The sequence below is a fragment of the Oryzias latipes genome, chromosome 12, assembly GCF_053564925.1.
Source record: "Oryzias latipes strain Hd-rR chromosome 12, Olatipes_Hd-rR_3.1".
Taxonomy (NCBI): Eukaryota; Metazoa; Chordata; class Actinopteri; order Beloniformes; family Adrianichthyidae; genus Oryzias; species Oryzias latipes.
Genome location: NC_136248.1, coordinates 14336832 through 14358727, shown reverse-complemented (window position 1 = coordinate 14358727; position 21896 = coordinate 14336832). Strand labels below are relative to the sequence as shown.

Below are 21896 nucleotides of genomic sequence, written 5' to 3'. Positions count from 1 at the left end.
AGCCCATCTGAGTTTGTTTGTCAGAGCCAAGCTTCCTATAGAGAAGCAATTAAAGATGGAGGCGAAATGTCCTGTTTTTTTTCCAGGAAAGCACAGGCTTTGCCAGAAGCAAGCGGATCTGAGCCAACATAAGGATGAACTGGGTTCCTTCAAGACCCAAAAGCACAGGAAAATTCCCTCAGTTAACTTTAAAAAAAAACACACAGTGTTGGGCCTCTGCCATTAGGATTGTATCTGTTTCAAGTACAGTGAAACGAACAGTGAAGCGAACATGGTGTTCATCTTTATCTTCAATATTTGTAGAGTGATATCAACACAAAAACCAGTGCAATCTAGCAAAACAATTTTTTATGGAGATGGTAATGTAGCCACCGTAACCTTGTTTTTTTCTGTTTTGGTTTAAGAACTAGGGGTGTAACGATACGCTGAAATCTCAATTCGGTTCGGTTCCGAATTTTGTAGGGCTTGGTTCGGTACATTTCGGTTCGGTCCTGCTGTTTAACAAATCTACCTGATATGAACTGCTATTTTATGAACTATTATTTTATTGTTATTTATTGTGTGTGTTTGTTTGTGTTTTGTTGCTGGACACATGAACTTCTCCCTTGGAGGAGTGATAAAGTTTTTATTTTTCTATCTATTTTCTGTATTTTTTTTGGTACAAAAAATTAAGGCAGAAAAACATTACTTACAAAATGCATTTATTGGTTTTACATAACAATAAATAAAATTGACCTGTGTAGGTGATCTGCTTAATAAAATAATAAAACTATTAGCTGCCAGGAACCAAAAACTTTGGATAGTTAACACTGGCCTGAAAAAAAAGATTTTTACATGCACATTTGTTTTCTTTTCTTTTTTTTTTTTTTTTTTTTTTTTAACTTGTCCTGTCCAACAGCTAGGCAGGCAGATGAGAGCTGAGGGCCTCTTGTGTTGGACATATTTTACTTTAACAAGAGGGGTTATTAATCTTCAGACAAACCAAAGGTGTGACTGAACAAACCCCTTTTGTAATTGAGGCCAAACTTTATTCATTTCAACCATGATTGAAAATCTTTGGTGTTGGACCGGACGGAAAAGGAAAGAAGGGAAGAAGAGGGAGGGATGTCAGAGGGGGGGGGGGGGGGGGGGTGATAGTGAGAGGGGTGGGTAAGACCATGAAGCAGCATAGAGCAGACAGGTTTACTGGTTGTTTATCGTTACGGTACAGTTCCAATGTAGTACAAAAAGGGCGGGGCCTGTTCACACACACTCAAATATTATCAACACACCTGCTAGCTGCAAGAAATGTTCACATGTCAACATGTACACAAAACAGATAGTGTTCACACACGCATACTTATGCCTTTAAACCAACTAGTGTGAAATCTTTCATTCATTCAATCATGCAAACTATAAGTGCAAAGGTGAGCTAACTCCTGTGCTCAGGTGAGTGTTTATGTTCTTCTAAAATGGATGGTGGAATGTGAAAAGAAGGAGGAGGACCAAGACCGCCACCCAGGCCAGGGCCAGCAGGACCGCCGCGAGGCCCCCAGAGCCAGAGAGCAGGGAGGCGCGGAGGGAAAGAGAGCGCCGCCCCAGCCCAGCCAGGAAAGCAGCCCCCCCGCCGCGCCGGAAGAGCCCAACGCAGGGCCCCACCGGAGAAGGACGCCCACAGCCCCAGACGAGCACCCCACCACCACCCAGGAGTTCCGGGCATCCCCCAACCCCAGGTACGAGCCAGGACCCCCCAAGGGAGACCTGCTCCGCACTCCAGGCAGCCAACCACCCGGCCCACGGTTGGTCCAGGGAGGAGCAAGGCAGGGGCCCGCCGCCCCCGCCCAGGAGGGGGGAACCCCGGGGAAAAAAGGGTGGCCCACAAGGGGTGTTATAAATATGGCCCGACCAGGCTCGGCCATGTTGGAAGTTTGGCGGGGCCCAGCGCTCAGGGGCAAGGACCAGGACCCACCCCCCAGGGACACGAACACCCCCGGCTCAGGTGTAATATGAACCCCCCCACCGTGCGGAGAGAGCACCGCCGGGCCCAGGGAGCCGGCACCCAAGGGACACGGCCGCCATCGCCAAGGGGCCCGCACCCCCCACCAGGGAAGGGGTAGGGGACAGATGGACCCAGGTCCCCCCCTTCCTTGCAAAATATGTGTGCGTGTATGTGTGTTTGAGAGGGTGTGTGTGTGCATGTGTGTGTGTTTATTTTGGAATGTATATATTGAAGGGGGAGTGGTGTGTGTACTAAGGGGGGTGCAGTTAAAATTGGCGAGTAGGGCACTAAGGGGACATCTCCTGATTACTCACAGTGATGTCCCCCCACCCTCCCCACCAAGGGGCCCTAAATGTCTAAGGTGCGGTTAAAATTGGTGGGTAGGGTGCCAGGGGGTACGCACATTTTTTTTCTTGTAGACCCGATTGTTGCAGTCGGGTGATGCTGTTTTAAGTTTATTAACAGATTAGATGTGTTACTGTGGCATACACTATCTTTGTGTAACAATGTCAACACACAGCATTCGTATGGAGTTAATTCAGTCTCAATAATCAGAAATGCACACAACCGGTTTTACAAATGCACACGCTCCGATTCACAAATGTCATTTTATGCAAACGTGAAAAATAAATTCGGAAATACACACCCTGTGTTTCACAAACACACAGATTGTGTTTCACACATGCACACTAAATGTTTTACAAATGCACAATAAGTGTTTCTCACAAATGTGCACACTGTTTTTCACAAAAACATTTTAGAAATTCACAATAAATGTATCAGAAATGCACAGTAGGTGCTTCACAAACGTGATTTTTAGGTACACATGTGATGTGAACTCACAGATCATTCGAATTGCAGAATGTGCATTCAAAATCCCGTTCTCGTTTGTGAATCTCCCCGTGTGTGTGAGAGATTTTTCTACGGTGAATATTGAGACTCATCTGACGGAGCGGGTCGACTAATCTCACCATTGGCTAGTGAATCTGTCAATCAAACTCATCGGCAAAGCAGGCGGGTTTGCTTTTAACCAATCGAATGGTCCCTTACACTCCTCACTTTCAAAGTGACGAGGGAGGGAGCTGTTCAGCACAGCAGTTGGGAGGACGCGGGCGGCAAACATGGCGGAGAGGTCTTCTGAACGGGATCAGTCTCAGCCCGTAAGTAATGCATTTATTTGATCATTCCCTCGTCGTACGTCCTGTAATGTTATTGAATACTAAGTTGAAGCGTTCTCCTTTGCCAAGTGACATGTGTGAATGCTTTATGAACACTGCAGCCGAGTCGTTTGCAGAGTACCCCCACCGCAAATTAGCTTAGCTTTGTTTTGCTTAGCCTGTGCAAGTTGTGTCTGCCTGTGAGTGTGAGTGAAGTTCAAGCCGGTGTCAGTTCAAGCTAGCGTCTATAGCCAATGATCTGTAGGTTCTTAACATGATTCAGATGGAACTAAGGGAAAAGCATGCCGGATTTACAGCAGCAAAGAAAGTTTAATAAAAAGTATTGATTTGGAGACGGCGATTTGTTTAAACACTGATGCTATGCTATGCTAACTAGCTAGTTGTTCCATGTGCTGCCTTTATGTAAACGCGATCCGGGTTAAAGTTAGACACAGCATTTTCACAACCCAGACTTTAAGACGGGGTCGACTGTGCAAAGAAGTTAATTCATGTGACAATCATGAAAACGGCATTTTTTAAATATAACAGACATGAATCCACTGTTGAATGAAAGAAGCCTCATTAAGTTTCTAACGTTAGAACCCGTATTCATTGTGATGACCAGCCCTGTGAGATTGTGTCAGAGTGACAGCCACTAAAATCCCCGTATCTCTTTACTTCCAATGACGTAATGACAAGAATCCCAAACATTATGTTTTTAGGCTGTTTTGTAGTCAATAAGTAGTCACAGAAAGGGTGGATGGGAGAAATCAGCTGTCAACAGTGATTAGAGTAGAAGTTACTGTAAGTATTACACACAGGCTTCCTGTGATCAGTGTCTTGTCTCTGATTTTTTTTTAAAGCTGTTCTTTACTACAAGCTCAAGTTATCATAGCAAGAGTGTTTTAAAAAATTCCCCTTTCATATATTTGAAAATTATGTAATTTAAGATCAGACAGCTAAATGATCTAATCCATGTTTGTTGTGTTTTTATTTATTCTCTAGGAATTACTGAAGCGTGACAGCGTGACAATCTTTTGTTCCTCATACCATCAGGCAATACAACTCTCTGGCAGGGCATCTTACAAGTAATTTCTTTTAATTTTACCCACTGATTTTCCAATTATTTACCTTTTTTTATCAATCTTTTTATTTTGTGATATTTCTATTTGTAATGCATGTGTGTTTATGTGTTTTTTTAAGATGGCCATTTAAAAAAAAATTCCTCAGGGATTATTAAATACCCTTCTATTCTATTCTATTTCATATTTTATCATCCTATTGTATTACTGTTTTACCTGTCAATTGGGAATTTAGCATTTTTGCCGCTGTAAATATCTGTCAGTTGAAATTATTTGTACTTGTATTCCATAGATCTTGTACCTGAGAAGATAGCAGACAACAACTGTGCAGACTTGGCCTTCTTCAGTGACGCTGTGAACGTTTATGGCTTTCCTCTGAGGTATTCATGTTATTCATAAAGAAATATTTTATTCACATATCAGGCAGTATAAGTACTTGGTTATTTGTACAAAAATAAAATTACTTTTTTTAGACTCCTCTCCATAAACAAAGGCAACTCTAAAACTTTCCCCTCATGAATAACATTTACCCCCCCCTTAACAGTCTCTGTCACCTCATTTTTTTCCCCAGTGATACATGTAACCCACTCCTGCAATTTTTTTAACCTAGAAATTCTACTTATTGGCATCATACATAAGAACATTACATTTTAAATTGATGTGTACCGTATTGGCGACGCATTTGTAATTATGTGTTTGAGACATGATTTTCATGTTATTGTCAGGGTGAGAGGAGATCACGGAGGAGAACATGTGGGCATAGCCGAGTTAATGCTCACAGTACGTACAACTGACACAAACGGCTTCATTGTGGGAAAAGTGTACACACAATCAACGGTGAGTTGAACCTAGTTTTAGAAGCTTTAATATATACACAGGGCTCCAGACTGCGTCCATTTGGTCGCATGTTGCGACCAAAATTTGAGTGTGCGACTGAATTTTACACCCAGTCGCACATGTGCGACCAGTAAATTTGCCTCCTCCACCCTCCGTATTTTTATACATTAAACATGAAAGGAGCACGTCAATGATCGATAAAATGAGAGATGAAATCATCAATGAGACGCGAGCGCACATGCACGCAGGCAGACACACACACTCGCGCAAATACTCATGAGACTGGAGCACACGCGAGCGCACACTCGCGTTTCATTGAGTGATGCCTGAGGCGGCCAATGCGTGTGAGAAGAATAGGGAAAGTCACTGCAAGTGGCTAAAATATGTGGAGGGGCGGGGCCTAGAGATAATCGAGCGTAAACATCCGTGGGAAGGAAACGGAGACAAATATCATCACAACCTGATATGTGCGTCTGAGCTATGAGCAAGCGAACTATTGATTCGTTCTTCCGACCTGCAGCTAGTGTACTAGTGCCAGAGTGTACAGCAGGGGTCTCAAACTTGCATGAAATCGAAGCTGCAGCGAGACTGAAAGAGACCAGGAATTAGGAGTTGTCCTTAACATTCAATTTCGTTTTAATATGCCTCTCCCCCTAAGTATGATCTGTGATATTACATCTTTTATAATTATTTTAATGTTTTGTAATGGATGTAGCCTTTTTTTAATCAGTTGGTATTTTAAATTATTTTAATTGATCAGTGAACTACAAAAAACCCATCAGGACGCATGTCCCATAATGCATTGTTTTTTAGTCTGTAGGGCAGCTTTTAGTCAATTCAATACTAAATTTCCAGCTGCGTTCGCTCTGATTGGTGTCTTGCTCTCACCCCTTTCTCGTGATATTTTTGTTTTGATTGACAGGTGATGTTGGAGCAAAAACAAAAATATACGTCACACACCAGGTGATCTGTGCAGTGTTGCGTCCATCTGGGTGATCTCAAACACGCTTATTGTGCATCTTGGCTGAACCTATTTGGTGTCACCAACATGAATTTCCATCCTCTAATATTTACATACATTTAAGTATTGTTTGAAACTGTGAAATTACGAAAGGTTACTACGGTAATCACTTGTTACTAAAAACTTTTTTTTATTTTATTATTATTTTAAGTATGGTATTTTTTTTACTTAGTTGTATTGTCGTGACAGCGATGGTGCTGTCAGTTTACCTTCATGTTGCATCTTCAAAAGTGCAGAATAAAATATGACACTGAATTAGAAACAGCACATTGTAATTTCTGCATCTATTGTTAAAGTATTTATTTGTAATACAGTGGAAATTAGTAGATTTGGTTAGAATGTTGATTTACGGTATGCGCCCCTAAATTTTCTGGTTGTGCCCCTAAAATTTTCAGTTAGGGTCCACTGTGCTCCTAGTGAAAAAAGTTAGTCTGGAGCCCTGATACATAAAAGTGAATGATGTATTAAAAATAAATCTGACAATATAATATTTCTTTTTGCTTTTTTCCAAATACAGGATTGAGCCCCTCTGGTGTGATGTCTTCGTGAGTGTTACTGGTTTATATTACAACATCCTGCACTCTCCTGAGGACCAAGACTTGCTCAATATCAGTCACATCACGTATTCTGCTGCCATTACATTTTTCTACCACGCATTCAGGCCAGTTTGGATGTCTTTAGTGACGCGTGGGACAGCCATCCAATCAGGACGGAGCAAAGCATGACACCAAATCAGCTGTGGCAGTTGGGCTTGACCCAGAACCCTGTTTCTGATCCCCGGGTAAATGCTTTATTTAATCTCACTGTACTGGACAACTGATTTGTGTGCAGTTTGACTAAAGTGGAAAGTATCAAGAAGAGTATCATGAAATCATAATGACTACAGTGAATTTTCATCGAAAATGAATGAAAAGGATTATTGTTGTGTGGTGCAAACAATTTCCCTAAATTGTTTGTTTGTAGGAATAATAGCACATCTGCAAGTTCAAAATGCATCACAATGCATGGCATTATGAGCCATCAGATGTACTAATGTCACTACTTTGTTAAGGTTCACTTATTTGCAAATTATAAACAGTTATGGAGATATGAGGTCTGCCTGCAAGCAACAATATAAGTTATTATTAGTCGGTCACTGTTCCTACATAATCTAAAACACAAAAAAAACAGTGCTGTTCATAAACAGTATATATATATATTTTTTTTTTTGTCAGGGTATGCTGTTTCCAGAGATTGAACGGGAGGAGAGTGGATCCATGACTGAACCTCATCCTGGGATCAATGTCCTGGTATGGGACAGTCCTCTTTTGGGTCCACAAATGTTGGAACTGCAAGACGACATCAATCCATTGTGGAATTCAGACCGTTTGGGAGTTGACCTACATCTTTACTGTCCAGTGTGTTTAGAACTTAATTTAGGCGACATAATTACATACAGAAGAAGAGAGACTGAGCGGGGCAAGACAGAGTTCAAATCAATACTGCTGTATTGTTCAAGGGACTTCATTGTATGTAAGGAAGTTATGAAAATTAGTTCCAGTTTAAATAAAATTCAAATCAGTAGAGATCCCACATTTGCTTAAATTTTGATGTTTTAATCTGTCCATGTTTTCACTGAATTTTACTCTGCAATAAAGGGTGAATGTTTGCACTTTGTTGTTCTATGACCATCTTTTGTTGTGTAGTATTTAACCAGCTATAAAACCCAGAGAGATGAGGATCTTTTTTGCAAGGGTGACCTGGCCAAGAGGTGTATATGTATATGCTTACAATATAAAATCAATGACATTTGAGTTATTAAAAAAATAAAATTAAGGTCAAGCAAAGTGACTTCGGGCTGAGCAGGGGAGGTGTATTGGGTATCTGGGATTGACAGTGAGATGAACTTGAGGTAATGTAGTCCCACTGCGTGGTACGGAGCAAAGTGATGCCAGTTTCTCCACAAAACCTGTGGAAGTTGAAGATTTTTCTCCTCCACCTTCATATGATCAAAACCGTGTCTGAGTGTTGAAATGACCGAGCATGAAAGCTAAGAGAATAACGTACAAACAATCCCGAGTGAAACATTCATTTCAAATCTCATGACCAGTACAGAGTTCGATGGATTCAATGTCAACTGCATTCAACCACTGTTGCCTTGCTCCCAGGTCCACTGAAAAGTTGCACAAGCCAGTCATTTTTGACAACCGAAGGCAATAAACCGACAAGCCATGCTAAGGCTAACACGCTAACGACCGACTGGTACAGAATCAAATATGGGCGGGGCTTTTGCCACCCGCAGAAAGCGTAAAGTGTAAGGGGCCATACGATTGGCTAAAAGCGAACCCGCCTGCTTTCCCGATGAGTTTGATTGACAGATTCACTAGCCAATGGTGACATTAGTTGACCCGCTCCGTCAGATGAGTCTCAATATTCACCGTAGAAAAATCTCTCACACACACGGGGAGATTCACAAACGAGAACGGGATTTTGAATGCACATTCTGCAATTCGAATGATCTGTGAGTTCACATCACATGTGTACCTAAAAATCATGTTTGTGAAGCACCTACTGTGTATTTCTGATACATTTATTGTGAATTTCTAAAATGTTTTTTGTGAAACACAGTGTGCACATTTGTGAGAAACACTTATTGTGCATTTGTAAAACATTTAGTGTGCATTTGTGAAACACAATCTGTGTGTTTGTGAAACACAGGGTGTGTATTTCCGAATTTATTTTTCACGTTTGCATAAAATGACATTTGTGAATCGGAGCGTGTGCATTTGTAAAACCGGTTGTGTGCATTTCTGATTATTGAGACTGAATTAACTCCATACATTCGACTCATCCAATTGTGTTTTCCCTTCATGGATGCTGACAACAAAGCCAAAGTGTTCCCACACAGGAGAGCGTTAAGAGCTGGGGGGGTCTTCATCTCTGGCCTCGCATCTCCATTAGCCATGTTGACATGCTTACTGTCCGTCACCTAATAGCGTCTCGGCTAACATTATTTTTCGCCTTGGCGAAAAGTTAATAGTTAGCCCCACCTGTAGCCACTAAGACTCATGGGAAGTGTAAAATCTTGTGTGTTGAATTCTTCACCATAACTGAGAGAGCTGTGAAGAGAAGTGAGGTTCATGTTGTTACGCTGTTTCATGTGTGTTTGTAATAAACAGGTTAGAATGCCGTAAAGGACAATGAGCAATCTACTTGTCCGTCTATCTCTCCCCTTCTAAGGCTGTTTGAGGGTGTGTGGAGAATGGGACAAGAACAGTCAACACAGCTAGTTAATTAGCAGCTCGCCTCTCATTTCCCCACTACGAGTGACAAAGTAGATGGGTTGTTACAATGCATTTGCGGGGAAAAAAAGATATCGAAACGGTCCGCACGGAATAGTATTGCATCTATGTTTGTTTGAAAAAAAAAGTACCTCATTTTTGCAGTGATATTTCTATGAACTTTACAAGCATTAACAAAAAAATAAGCGTACGTTTTTGGCGTATTCATCTTTTGTCACTTTATAAGATGGGGCCTGAATAACGTCATGTAAGTTCATTCTGTGATGGTGCTTTTATGACATGTAATATTACCGTAATTTCCGGATTATAAACCGCTACTTTTGTCACATGGTTTCAACCCTGCGGCTTATTCAATGATGCAGCCAATTAATGCATTGTTTTCTTTTTTCTTTTTTTGATGCATTTTTCTAATGACCGCAAGAGGCGCTCAAGCAGAAAGGGTAAGAGTGAGACAGGGGGAATATGGTATATGTGTCGAGGAAAACGCAAGTTTAATGCAAATTCCTGCTTTTTGAATGAATAGCACAAACAGACCCTCATGCAAAATGCAAGAAGAAATGCATATGACGCAGCTTTCAAGTTAAAAGCAATCGTTAGAAGCAGTGTGAAAAAATCTACCATCACCAATGGGTTTGAAAAAGCTGGTCTGCTGCGTGATGGAGAGGACAGCGCAAGCTCAGGGGTGAATTTGCCTCAGGATGAGAGTGACACTGACAGCGACAATGAAGGAAACACTGAGAGACTGTGTGGTTTAGAATATCTGACACTATTACAATTCGACACTGAGGAGGAAGACTTCCATGGTTTCAGTGCACAGGAGGAAGAGGAAGAAACCTCTCAGTGACTTTTACGTTTCTGTTTTTTTAAACCAGCCTTGTTAGTGCTGTGTTACAGTGTGTCTCTTGTGGAAGAAAATTTCCGGCGCGCGTGCTGTACTTGCCTCTGCACCGTTCCTGACGTGTTACTGCTACGTTATATCGTTACGTTATATCATGTGTTGAATTTTTCCTGCGTTTACTTTTTTCTTTCTGATGGTGGTCGGAAAATGCAGGGGAGATCCTGTACGCCGGAGGCGGATCTTCCTTCGTGGTTCACTTCCCCGTTCGGACCCTCAGAACCTCCAGAGCGGGTTAATAAAGAATCATTCATCTTCTTCTGGGGGAACACTCTTCCAACACACTTCCACTGCGCGCTCTCACTCCCTCTTGCGCTGCACGAGCTCTCCCCTCCTTCCGCTGCACACGCTCCCTCCTCTTTCTTACACATGCCCGCAGTTTCAACACATACACATCTTCAGTCTACAACACATGTTTCAGTGTGGGCACATGCAGCTTATAGACAGGTGCAGCTCATGTATGTACTAAATGGTTCATCCTGATGCGTGCGGCTTATAATCAGGTATAGTCCGGAAATTACGGGTAAATGTTTTTACCTTTTCATTAGTATTCTAATTATAGTACTAATTATAGTATATAATCTAAATTTAATATAAATAATAGAAATTTTCCACAATTGGACTGCGTCTTTATTCATTATTCATTATTCTCACTGGCAACAGTTTCAAAACACAGGGGAATTATTACAATGTTTTATTTTCACCGTGGCAAACTTAGTTGCATTCTTTATATATTTGTGGGCAGAGTCTAAGTATGCAGCGTTGCATGATTGTACCCTTTCCTTATTGTGAGAAAAGATCAAACCCAAATTTTTTTTTCTAGTCCAAAAAATATAAACAGACGACACCCCCATGTTCCACTGTCTTTCCCACCACGTGTGCCCCAGGTTGCTGACATCTGCTGTCAAGTATTCGGTACCACTGCCAGGCTGCTTTTCTCCTCTTCAGAGTCCTCTGGAACTATGTTAATTGCATAAACGGTATGAGAGTTTCGGTAGTTGAAAGAATATAAACACTGGAGTTAAGGAGTTATGATGATGTCATTGCACTAAATGCATGAGTTTGTGGTTAACTATGAATCAGTCATTTATTTGACAATAAATTGCAAAAGTCAACTGTTGCAGTTGTGTTTTAGTGAACTAGTAGAACTATTTGTCTCTTTGCCAAGACTGATCCACATCACATGATCCTAATGAATCCTGTTGATATTTCTCAAGGCGTCATCACAAGGTTGGTGGGAGGCAGTCAGAGGTCTGTGGGCTGCAATGCCTTTTTTGCCATTGAGCATCTCTGAGATAGACAGGGAAAGTAATGTACTGTATGCAAAGACTTAACAATACTCATCCCCCAACTGTGAACCAGACAAAACCAGGAAGGGGCGATGTTAAAACTTTTAAACTCATGCCGTCCCTTTTGCAGCATTAAAAGCAGGACTGATGCTGATGGACTGTTTGGTGGAAAAAAGTGGGACAGTCATTTTAATTTTTATTTTATTTTAATTGGTATCCTTGTATCAGCGTCAGGCTGTTACACAGGATTGCAAATGATTGGTTAATGATTGATTATATCTCTCCATTCTGTCAGGGTGGAATTTTTCAACGCTCAACTCTATTCCAAAGAAGATGCTTAAAAAAAGGTGTTCAACAAATGATTGTAGGTTTTAGGGAGAGAAGATAGATTTATACAAGTGAGGTAAAGAATCAAAGATGGAAGGATGTGCAGCAAGTTGGGATCATCAAGGACAGAGATGGAAATATGTCGACAGGTTCCAAAAGTGTGCTGGAAAGATTAAAGGAGAATTTTAAAGAACTGATGAATGAGGAAATTGAGGTCAGAAGTGAGCATTCAGAAAACGGGAGCCACAGATGTAATATTTTCTTAGAGGATGTTTTCTGGATAAGAACAAGTGTGAAGTTGCGCAGAGGTATTTTGGAATTATTTAGGACATCTATGAGAGCTGAAAGACAGTGGTGAGATGTTCTGTAGGTGGGACAGAATAATTCAAAGTGGAATTGGGACTGCATAAAGCTCCTTCTTGATTTGATGGTAGGGAACAGACTGATGGAGAAGGTTAGACAGAAATCTCTGTGGATTATCATGTTTGCAGATGATACTGTGATTTTTTGTGAGAGCAGGAAATTGTGAAAAAAACATACCTAGTGGATTGAAATATGTCATACATTATATTCTGAATATAAATGCTTATTTACAGCTTTGAAAAAAAGTAGCTCAGTTGTATTTAGTTGCTGCTTTTCAATTTTTTTTTTTCAACAAATACACAAAAGTTTTCTACTTTACCTCAAATAGACTTAAGCAGGTCCACAATAATTTTTAGGTGTCTTTCACTATGTAATCACAACACATTAGACATTTAATTTTATTTGGGAAAATTTACCCAAAAATATAATCATTATGCAGAAATGGTGATCCTTTTTCATGCCTTGTTTGATATTTATTATTTCTTCAAATTAGAAATGTTATTTGATTATTTAAACATAAGTCAAATAGAAAGAAAAAATATACCAGTTTTCAACATAAGGGCTCCAAAAAAATTTATATAAATAAGTAAATTTGTTTTTATTATGATAAAATGTCAAATTTGGAATAAAGCAATGTTGTATGCAGCATGCTTAAAAAACTAAAAATAAATAGGTATAAGGCAAAAGAAAGGTTTTCACAGAAATAATTCACAACTTTAAATATGATTTTAGTTTAAAAAGATGATACACAATTTTTTTAAAGATGGAAAATTTGTTGAGATTGTCTACAAATTATTTTTATGCATATAACTATACTTAAAATTAAAAACATGATCACTTGGAAAAAATGTTATTATAAACTGGTATTACTGTCTATTTAAAGCAGTCATAATGGTAAATATTTTTAGAAAAACTAACAAAAAACACATTTATTATAAACTGTTGTCAGATAAAGTATCCTTAAGGCCCGTACACACTGGGACGAATATTCGCCAGGCGTTATTCGCCAGCGTTTTTTCGCCACGTTTTTTGTGTTCACACCCAGGCGATTTTCGCTGACGATGAGCCGAGTGAACATGCAATTTCATTCCCTGACATTAGATGGCGCTTAATGTAAAACAGAAATACTCCTGTTCACAAGGTGGCGCTGCGCAACTTTACGCTTCTTAAAGTCGCTTTTCGCTCAGAAGAAGAGAGCAAGTATTTACGCGCTTGTCAGAATCATACAAAGAAAACATGAATATTTCCAGCACCAGTAGCTCCAACTGGTGCTTGGTTCGGGGATATTTTAAAATGTCCGTCATTATTTCGTCGTGGCAGTGTAGATGCTACTTGGCGTCTATCTTCTTCGCTGGTATGTGTGCTCAGAAAGGCAGTTTGATGTTTGAGCGCCCCCAAGTTGTGTTTTACTGTAACTTCAGAAGCTCCAGACACGTGTGCAAAAACGCTGTTCTCATTGGTCGTGTAGTTTTCGACGCAGCGCGTCGAACCAAAAAAACGAACCCGAGGCGTTTTTTAAAAAGTGACGCTTTGACGCGTGGCGTTTTTTCACGTCGGTGTGCACACTCACCTTGGTGCCCTTTGTTTAGTCAAGAGGCGTTAAACGTCGGCGAAAATCGCGGGCGAAATTCGTCCCGGTGTGAACAGGCCTTTAGTGACATTTTACCTGTTTTTATTTGACACACAGATGAATTGTCAACTTGTATTTAGCTCAACAGCACACTAGTTTTTATTGTTACATTTATGAGTTTCTTGCTGATTGTTTATTATGTTGTGTTAAATGCTAATGACACTCTATGTCTCTACAAATCACCATGAATTGCCTTTGTGCATTAAATGTGCAACAAAAATGAAACTCTTTCCTTACAAAAAGCCCCACAACATTAATTCTTTGATACCCACTTCAATGAAAATTGTGTTTTTGGAGTTTTTAGGAGCAGATGAAAAAATGCTGTTTAAAAGAGCTTGTAACTGTGACATAGAACCTTCAACAGCAAGCCACAAGCTCCCTGCTCCGGCTCCTTCCAATTGTAGGTGGCTATATCCATGTGCGTCTTTGTTTTCCTCGACTGAGCTGACATCTGGATCTTAACAGCTGGATAGCTCCAATATTGCTCAGCAATTTTGTTGCACCGCACCACATGTTAGGTTGGGGGTGTGAGGGGCTGTAAGCTAGCTGGAGAAAGTGCAAACAAATGGATGACTGGAAGTGGGGGCGGGCTTATTCCACGCCAACTACCGCTTACAACTTGGAGGCAAGGTTTTGATGAACTCCTGCTGCTCTGTAGAAACTACTTTATGTCATAGAAAACAACAGGTTTCTTGTTTTGACTAAAAATGGCATAATCATATTTAAAAGACAACTGGGAACGCTTTTAAAATAGATCAAAAGATGATCCAAGTGGGACTTTTCACTCAGTCAAATACTGACACACTTACAAGATCAACAGAATAATAAATAGAATTGGTAATTTAATGCTGTTTACTCAGAAAATAGGCTGTGTTTTTCTTAAAACTAGTGCCACATCACATCCGCCTCAGAACCAAACAGGACTTAGTGTCCTGGGTAATCACACTCATACTCTGTACCTGTGATTGCACTGTGCTGATGTGTTTGGAGCTTTAGGTTGCAAAAAGCAGACAATACAGCCGCCACTGTCCAGATGGTTAATCTGCACTTGCATCCAGCTCAAGCATTGACCTGAAATTCTACACACACTTCTTTTAAAATGTAGACCTTGTTTTGTTTTGTTTTTAAATAACTGAACTATACAAATGCATTTTAATCATATAAGTTAGTTAGTTAGTGGTTAGTTTGTCAGGTGCAGTTTTCTAAACACAAAGCAACTTTGGTTGTTGGTTGCCACATCCTGCTGCAACACCAGGAATCGCCTGTTCTGATCAGGACCTTCATATAAATAAAACCAGACTAGGACCACAACACAGATTTGTCAGTCGGGTCTGAAAGCTGGAGTTGAAGTGACAGGCTTTAATTTGTAGGCATGAAGTCAGCTGACCTAAAAAAAAATTCCTCATAAGGGTTGAACTTATACGTGAATATATACATATTAGGATTTTTTTTTAGCCCAAATTGAAATCTGGGAAATTAAAGTTGTTGAAAATAGTTTTAGTTTTTTCTTTGCAGCATATTTATTAAGTTTACCTAATATTCTTGTGTTTTTCCCCCCTTTGATTAGATTTACTGAAGACACTAACAGTCTGAACTGTTGGACGCAGTGCAAATGCAGATCAGACCTGACCTAACCTTTCCTTGCCCTCTGCTCTTCAAAGTTTATTTTGTTCTGCTCCGCTCTGTGTCAGTCAGATGTGAAATGGACACGGTGAGCTGTGAAAATTACGCCTCTTTGGATACACATCACACACTGCAATCGCTAGGCGTGCAGCTCCAATCCCTCCTCGCTCGATCTTTGTTTTCTTTCACACAACTTCAGATTAAATTTTTCTAATGCTAAAGATAATATGTGAGTAACTGGGTTGGATTTGCTGACTGGGTTGTGTTTGTTTTTTGTCCTCTGCTGATGACTTTATGGAAAATTGTGTGTTGAGAGTATGAGGATGAGGCTGATTGCAGATCCCTCCAATCATCACTTGAGATGCAAACAGCTATCAGCCATTTCCTGGTGACTTATCGAAACTGAATGCGAAGAAGAAAAGCTGAATATCCAATCTGCGCAGCATTGATGAGCTATGACAATTCTTCCAAAATATAACCTAAATTTATCATGTGTACATTTAGGGTTTTTTGTTTGAATATGTTGTAATCACACCGTAAAACAAAGAAGAACAAGCCTCATAGCTCAACCCCCTGATGGTTTTATACCACTTCTTAAAATGATCTCCACCACTTCACATTTTTTGCTGAACGCAGCACCGTTTGTTCTTCCAAGACGTTGCTTCTAAAGGAGCTTGTGGAATATGACCTGTTTAACAGTCTTAGAGGCATGAACTGCAAGCCTCAGAACGGATCAGTTGTGCCTGGTGGCTATGAAATAAAGTCTTACACATACATTCATATACCTTAATCACATACCAGTGTGATTCCCAACACATGTTTAAGTTCTTTGGGCTGTTTTCAGGATGTTAACCTCTACATCTCAACTCTCAGCTCTCCTTTGCCTGATCAAATACTAAAATTGTGTTGTTGTTTTTTTAATATTCTTTCGGACTTTTTCTCATGATAGAGGATATATTTAAAGAAAATTAAGCCCAAAAACCCTTTTCTGAGTATTTAGTTTTTCAAATCAGAAAAAAATGCATTTTGAAAAACCTTGTAGCAGTGATGTAGAACCTACTGTCAGCAGGCCACAAACTCCCTGCTATGTTCCTTTCTGATGCATCTACGTCTAGGCCTACTTCACACCAACAGTCCCACGCACAACTTTGAGGCAAATTCCTACTGAACTCCTGCCACTCTGCAGAAACTTTCACAGAAAGCAACTTTTTTTTTTTTAAATTTGGGCTAAAAATGGCATAATCAAATTAAGAGAACACTAAAAACACTTTTAAAACAGATCAAAAGATGATCAAAGTGGATCTTTTCAGCGTTTTGATGAATGCTTTTATATTAAATTTATTTAGACTTGCACGTCTGCTATGAACAACTTTTGATTAAGCTTAATTTACTTGATAGAGGCAAAAAAAAAAATACTCTCAACTACAATAAAATGGACAAAATCATGGGCATGATGATACTTTCCAAACCCGCTTTATTGGATCAGAAAACAAAGTAGAACCCAAGAATCTGTATGAAAACTTTACTTCCAAAAATGGAGGTGTTTGTGGAACTTCAGTGTGTTGTTTTTTGTTTTTTTTTTGCCTCAGGGCTCTTTCTAATCCTCACATGGTCTTCATGTGTTCAAAAGTTCAGAAACGGTTTCGATGTCTTGTCTAAATATAGATGGTATGTATGTTCCGTCTATATGTGCTTGAATGTTAGGTATAGGTTGCTGTGGTTGAACCTGACCCAAAGGATTTTTGCTAGAGTTGAGAGAACAGTGGAGAGTTGGGCTAGCTGATAAACTAGGTAAAAATAGTTGATAAGAGTTTACAGCACAAAACAACAGCGTCTGCTCAGTAGCTGATATACCCCATATTTCCTGGTTGATTTTTTTATGTTTCCCATAAATGGAGGTCAAAATTGATATTTATTTTTACATTTTTCTCTCAACAATGTTTGAAAAAAAAGAGTTTTTAATACTGTCCATCACTGAAAAGTTGCATGTTACTCATTCAAGAAAGTTCACCTATCCTTTTTTTCTTAAGGATCGTCTTGATATTTTAAGCTTTTCTTGTGATAAAAATACTAGTTTAATTAAGAAAGAATGAAAAATATTTAAAAATCACACTTTTTCTGTCAAAACAAAAAGTTTGAAGAACAGAATTAAGAAAGTGTAGGCTCTCCCCTGTTTGTATCAAGATGCATACTCTTCCTGTGGGGGGGAGTGCAGCTTAAAATGCAGCCGTCTGTTTGGGCGACAATGTAGACAGTGACTCACAGACACTTAAGCTGATAAAGACGGATGGATCAGTGCTGAGAGAGGCTCTTTAAACTGTGAGTACCGGAATATTGCGCAAGCTTCTATCAAACAGAGTAAAAGAGAGACCGCTTGCCGTCGGAAACGTCCTACATTTTGCTGTAATAAAACTAATCCTGCAGACAGAAATATGATGAATGACTATACTTTTTTTTTTTTTTGTCATGTCAACAAACTATTCAGAATGTATGCAATGCAACTCCTTTCAACCCCTTGTCACCTGAATTTATTTCCAGCTATGAAATTCACTTGTGTTTTTGCTTTCATCCAGATGTTAAATTAAGGTCATTTTGGACTGGAAAAGGTTTAAAACCTATTTGCATCAATAGGCGTCAATTGGTTGATAGTCATTAAAAAACTAGTTGAATTCAAGCAATTTATCTGTGAAATAAATAGGTCAGATATGAGAAAAAAAAAAAGCCTTTATGGTTATTTATGATGACAGAGAGGCAGGGACTAAATGAGTAGATAAAGTAAGATGTTGTGTTTGAACCGACATGAGAACCTGAGCAGCTGTGAAACTGTAAAAGTGTGAGCTGAATGAGCCGTAAAGGGTGACATACCAGCAGGAAGGACATGGTGTTTTTAAGTTTGCCTGATTTCGATCTGTCGGGTGTTGATCACTTATCGACAAGTGTGATAAAAGCGGGCAGCTCTCATAAAAGGAAGATAAAGGGATATTGTAATAGGCACTTCAAGCTGATAAGGAACCTGCTACACCTTCTCTACTACTACTGACTTCATGAGCTGGAGAATGACAGAACATGGGTACAAACATTGTTTAATAGGATATGCAGCATCTCCAAAGAAAATGTGTTTCATGGCGGTGAAACTCGCCTGTAAATTCCCCAAACCAGTCTTTTGACAATTAATCTTTTTCTAATTCAATTCATCCTCTCATTTTTTAATTGAATCAGCTAATTTCATGTAGCAGTGCTGCATATTTCTAGTGAATGCATGTATTTTTGTTAAGGAGGAATCCACTTTTACCCATTTTTTCCATGTTCCTTTTTTTCAAGAGTTAATAGTTACAGTTATTATTCATCATTCAGTTATGACTGAATGGTGTTCAAATGTGTGACTTTGTCAGGCTTATTTAGAAAAAAAAACACAAATGACTTTAATGTTGAAAATGTCTACTTTTCTTTTAAAAAAGCGGAACGAAAACTGCCGCTATACATTAACAATGTTGCTGTTTTTAAATCACCAAAGCGAGGATGTTTTTCCCACCCTTTCATTTGGACTGTGGTCTTTCATAGAACTTCTTAATAAACTGGTTGTGGAGCCCTAGCCCTTCTCCAAAAAGGGGTGGCATGTTGTTTAAGACCCACTCTGATATAACTAGAATTTTTTGATTTTTTTTTTTTAACATATTCTTTGGCCTTTTTCTGATGATGGTGGACATATTTATATAGACATCACTCTAGTCCTCAGCTCTGCACTCCACTGGCTCTGTTAATTCAGTTGAAACTTTTACTGTTTGTTTTAGCTAGCTCTCGCCCCAGTTTACTTACTGGACTTTGAACTGTTCGCAACTATTCTTGAGTTTTAAGGTCTGCTAACCAATATTTCCTTGATGTGCCAAGGTCACGACGGAAACACTGGGGTAACAGCGCTTTTTCCATTGCAGGCCCTCAGTTATGGAATAACATTCCTGAAGAACTGTGCATGACCTCTACAGTTTTAAATATTATAATTTGCCTTTTTAGAATGGCTTTTAATATCCAGAAGTTGAAGGCATTTTATTTTATTGTATTCATTTTATTACATTATTATTTATAATTTATGTATTTTATTGCTTTCTGAACTTTATGCTCCTTCTAATTGTGTTCTTAATTCTTCTGTCTTTCTTTTATTGTGAAGAACTTCAGTAAGGAGTTGTAAAGAGCTATATAAATAAAGATTCATTCATTAAGTCATTCGTTAAGTCATTCATTAAGTCATTCATATATTAGGAAAATTAAGATTAAAATTGCACTTCTGAGTTTTTCTTTAGTTAAATCATTGTGAATTAGGAGCAGGTGAAAAAACGTCATTGGAAAAAGCTTGTAGGTGTGACATTAAGGCTACAACGGCAAGCCTCAATCTCCTGGCTCTGATATATTCTGATGCATCCACTTGCAGACAAATAGATCCATGTAGGTCTTTGGGCAGTTGTGTTGCCTCTTCTCCCATGAACCCAACAGACTCAAAGCACAGACTTTGGCGGACCCATCATCACACATCAGCACCTTCTGGTTTACCACTCCGTTGTCCTGACTAAAACTGACATGATTGACATCAAGCCAGATGTAAATGTAATGTGGACTGTATTTACCCATAATTTATCAATTTAGCACGTCACTACATTTTGACCCCACATCACATTACTGGACATTACTGCATTAAACAGGCCAGGTTTGTTAAGTCAGTAATACAGAGAAAAACTCAAAAGACAATGTTTTCTTGAAGAAAAAATGCTTCTTTCTTAAACAGGCTCTTTGTCCTGCACATTTCATTCATGTTCTATGTTCGTTTTTATTTTGACTGCCAAGCTGGCTCCTATTGCCACTACAGTTACATCCTGACTGTGTTTTTATGTCAACAGGCCAGGAGCATGGGGTGATGAGGACTCTCATCAGCGGACTTCGGTGCAGATGACTAGGGATGGACAGGAAAGCACCTCGACAGTAAGTAAAAGTAATGAAAAAAGACCATGGAACTACTTAGACTAATTGTATACAAATAAATAATTTCTTAAAGATTTGCCTCTATGAAAAAAAAAATATTTAGATAACGTGAGATCTAAAATCAAGAACTTTTTGCAGCTCTTTTCTGCTTTTTTCACATCTGATTTCTTGCACTTTCAAAAAGATGGTAGGTTTTTACCCTCCCATTTGTACGAGTTTAGTTTAACGTTGTGTGCAACAAGTTCAAGATTAAACGTGTTGCTTGTCTCGTGCCTGCAAAAAAAAGCCCAAATCATGAGCCTCCCTCTACCTTGCTGTACTGTGTATTTTTTTCACTGCATCAACTAAATCCCAAGAAAGTAAAAAAACATGGTTTCAAGAAGAAATGTCTTATTTTCTGTCTTGCAAGAAAAAAATATCTTATCAAGACAAATTCTCAACAGCAAAATAATCCAAAGTTTGAGAAATCATGACTTCAGCGTATAGAATTTTTTTTCTTAAAACAAGAACTCTTGGTAATAAAATTTTTCTTAACCCATTGGCAGACTGTTTTTTTTTTTTTTTTTTTTTGCTTATTTAAAAAACTGTTTTCAAATTTTGAGAGTTTTTCACTTATGTCCAGGGTGACAGTTATAGCAGTGTCTGTTTAGACCATACATAACGCAGGGTGTTAAAGCCAAACAGCTGCACTTTTGTTTCTGTAGGAAATCATTTCACAAGACTTGTGGTTTGTTCAGATGTAATTTTCTGCACTTTAGTCATGCTTTCCTGTTATTTTTTGACAGAGAGTTCTTTCTTCCTACATACAATAGTCGTTCAGTGTTCTTGTAATTGTGCTATCATAAACTTTACCTTTGTACATGCTCTGAAAACTGCAGGGTCTGAAAAAGAGTACTGGCTATTTTTGTTTTTCTCTGAACATGGCATGATTTATTGTTCGGGTAAATTTGCCAAGACTTGAATTCCTGGGAAAATGTGCAGCTGTCATAAATGTTATCAGTCCCTCCAGTATTTTTGTGCAATTTTTTTACCATTGAAAAATCGCAACATTTCTTTATTTAATTTATTTAATTTTTTTATTTGTTTTGTCCAACAACTAAGCAAACAGATTAAAGCTGAAGGCCTTTTGTGTTGGACAGGTTTTAATATCACAAAAAGAGGTTATATAACTTTGAAAAACCATAGTGTAAATTTGTATAAACCCCTTTTTGTTACTTTAATATTTTTTATTTCTTTGTTACATTTAGTGTGTGTGGGTAGGGAGAGGGGAATAATGTCAGAGGGGTGGAAGAGAATAAAAGGAAGAGAGGTGGAGAATGTGAAAAAGACAAATATTACATCAAAGGTAAAATTCTGACATGAAGATGAGCGGAAGATATCTGTCCATCAATACACTGTGGGTTAGAAGGGGGGATAAAGCAGACAGGGAGCAGTGTGGTAGT

General features: G+C 39.0%; 1 protein-coding gene across 2 annotated transcripts in view; it reads left to right on the top strand.

Moving 5' to 3' along the window:
- The window catches only part of si:dkey-247m21.3 (5-hydroxytryptamine receptor 4), an 83567-nt gene that overhangs the window by 22500 nt on the left and 39171 nt on the right, over positions 1–21896 (top strand). For both annotated transcript variants that reach the window (XM_011481932.4, XM_020707796.3), the window contains exon 2: positions 20373–20454. In XM_011481932.4, coding sequence (XP_011480234.1) covers positions 20432–20454 — 23 coding nt within the window. In that variant the 5' untranslated portion in view covers positions 20373–20431. The remainder of the gene's footprint in view (positions 1–20372; positions 20455–21896) is intronic.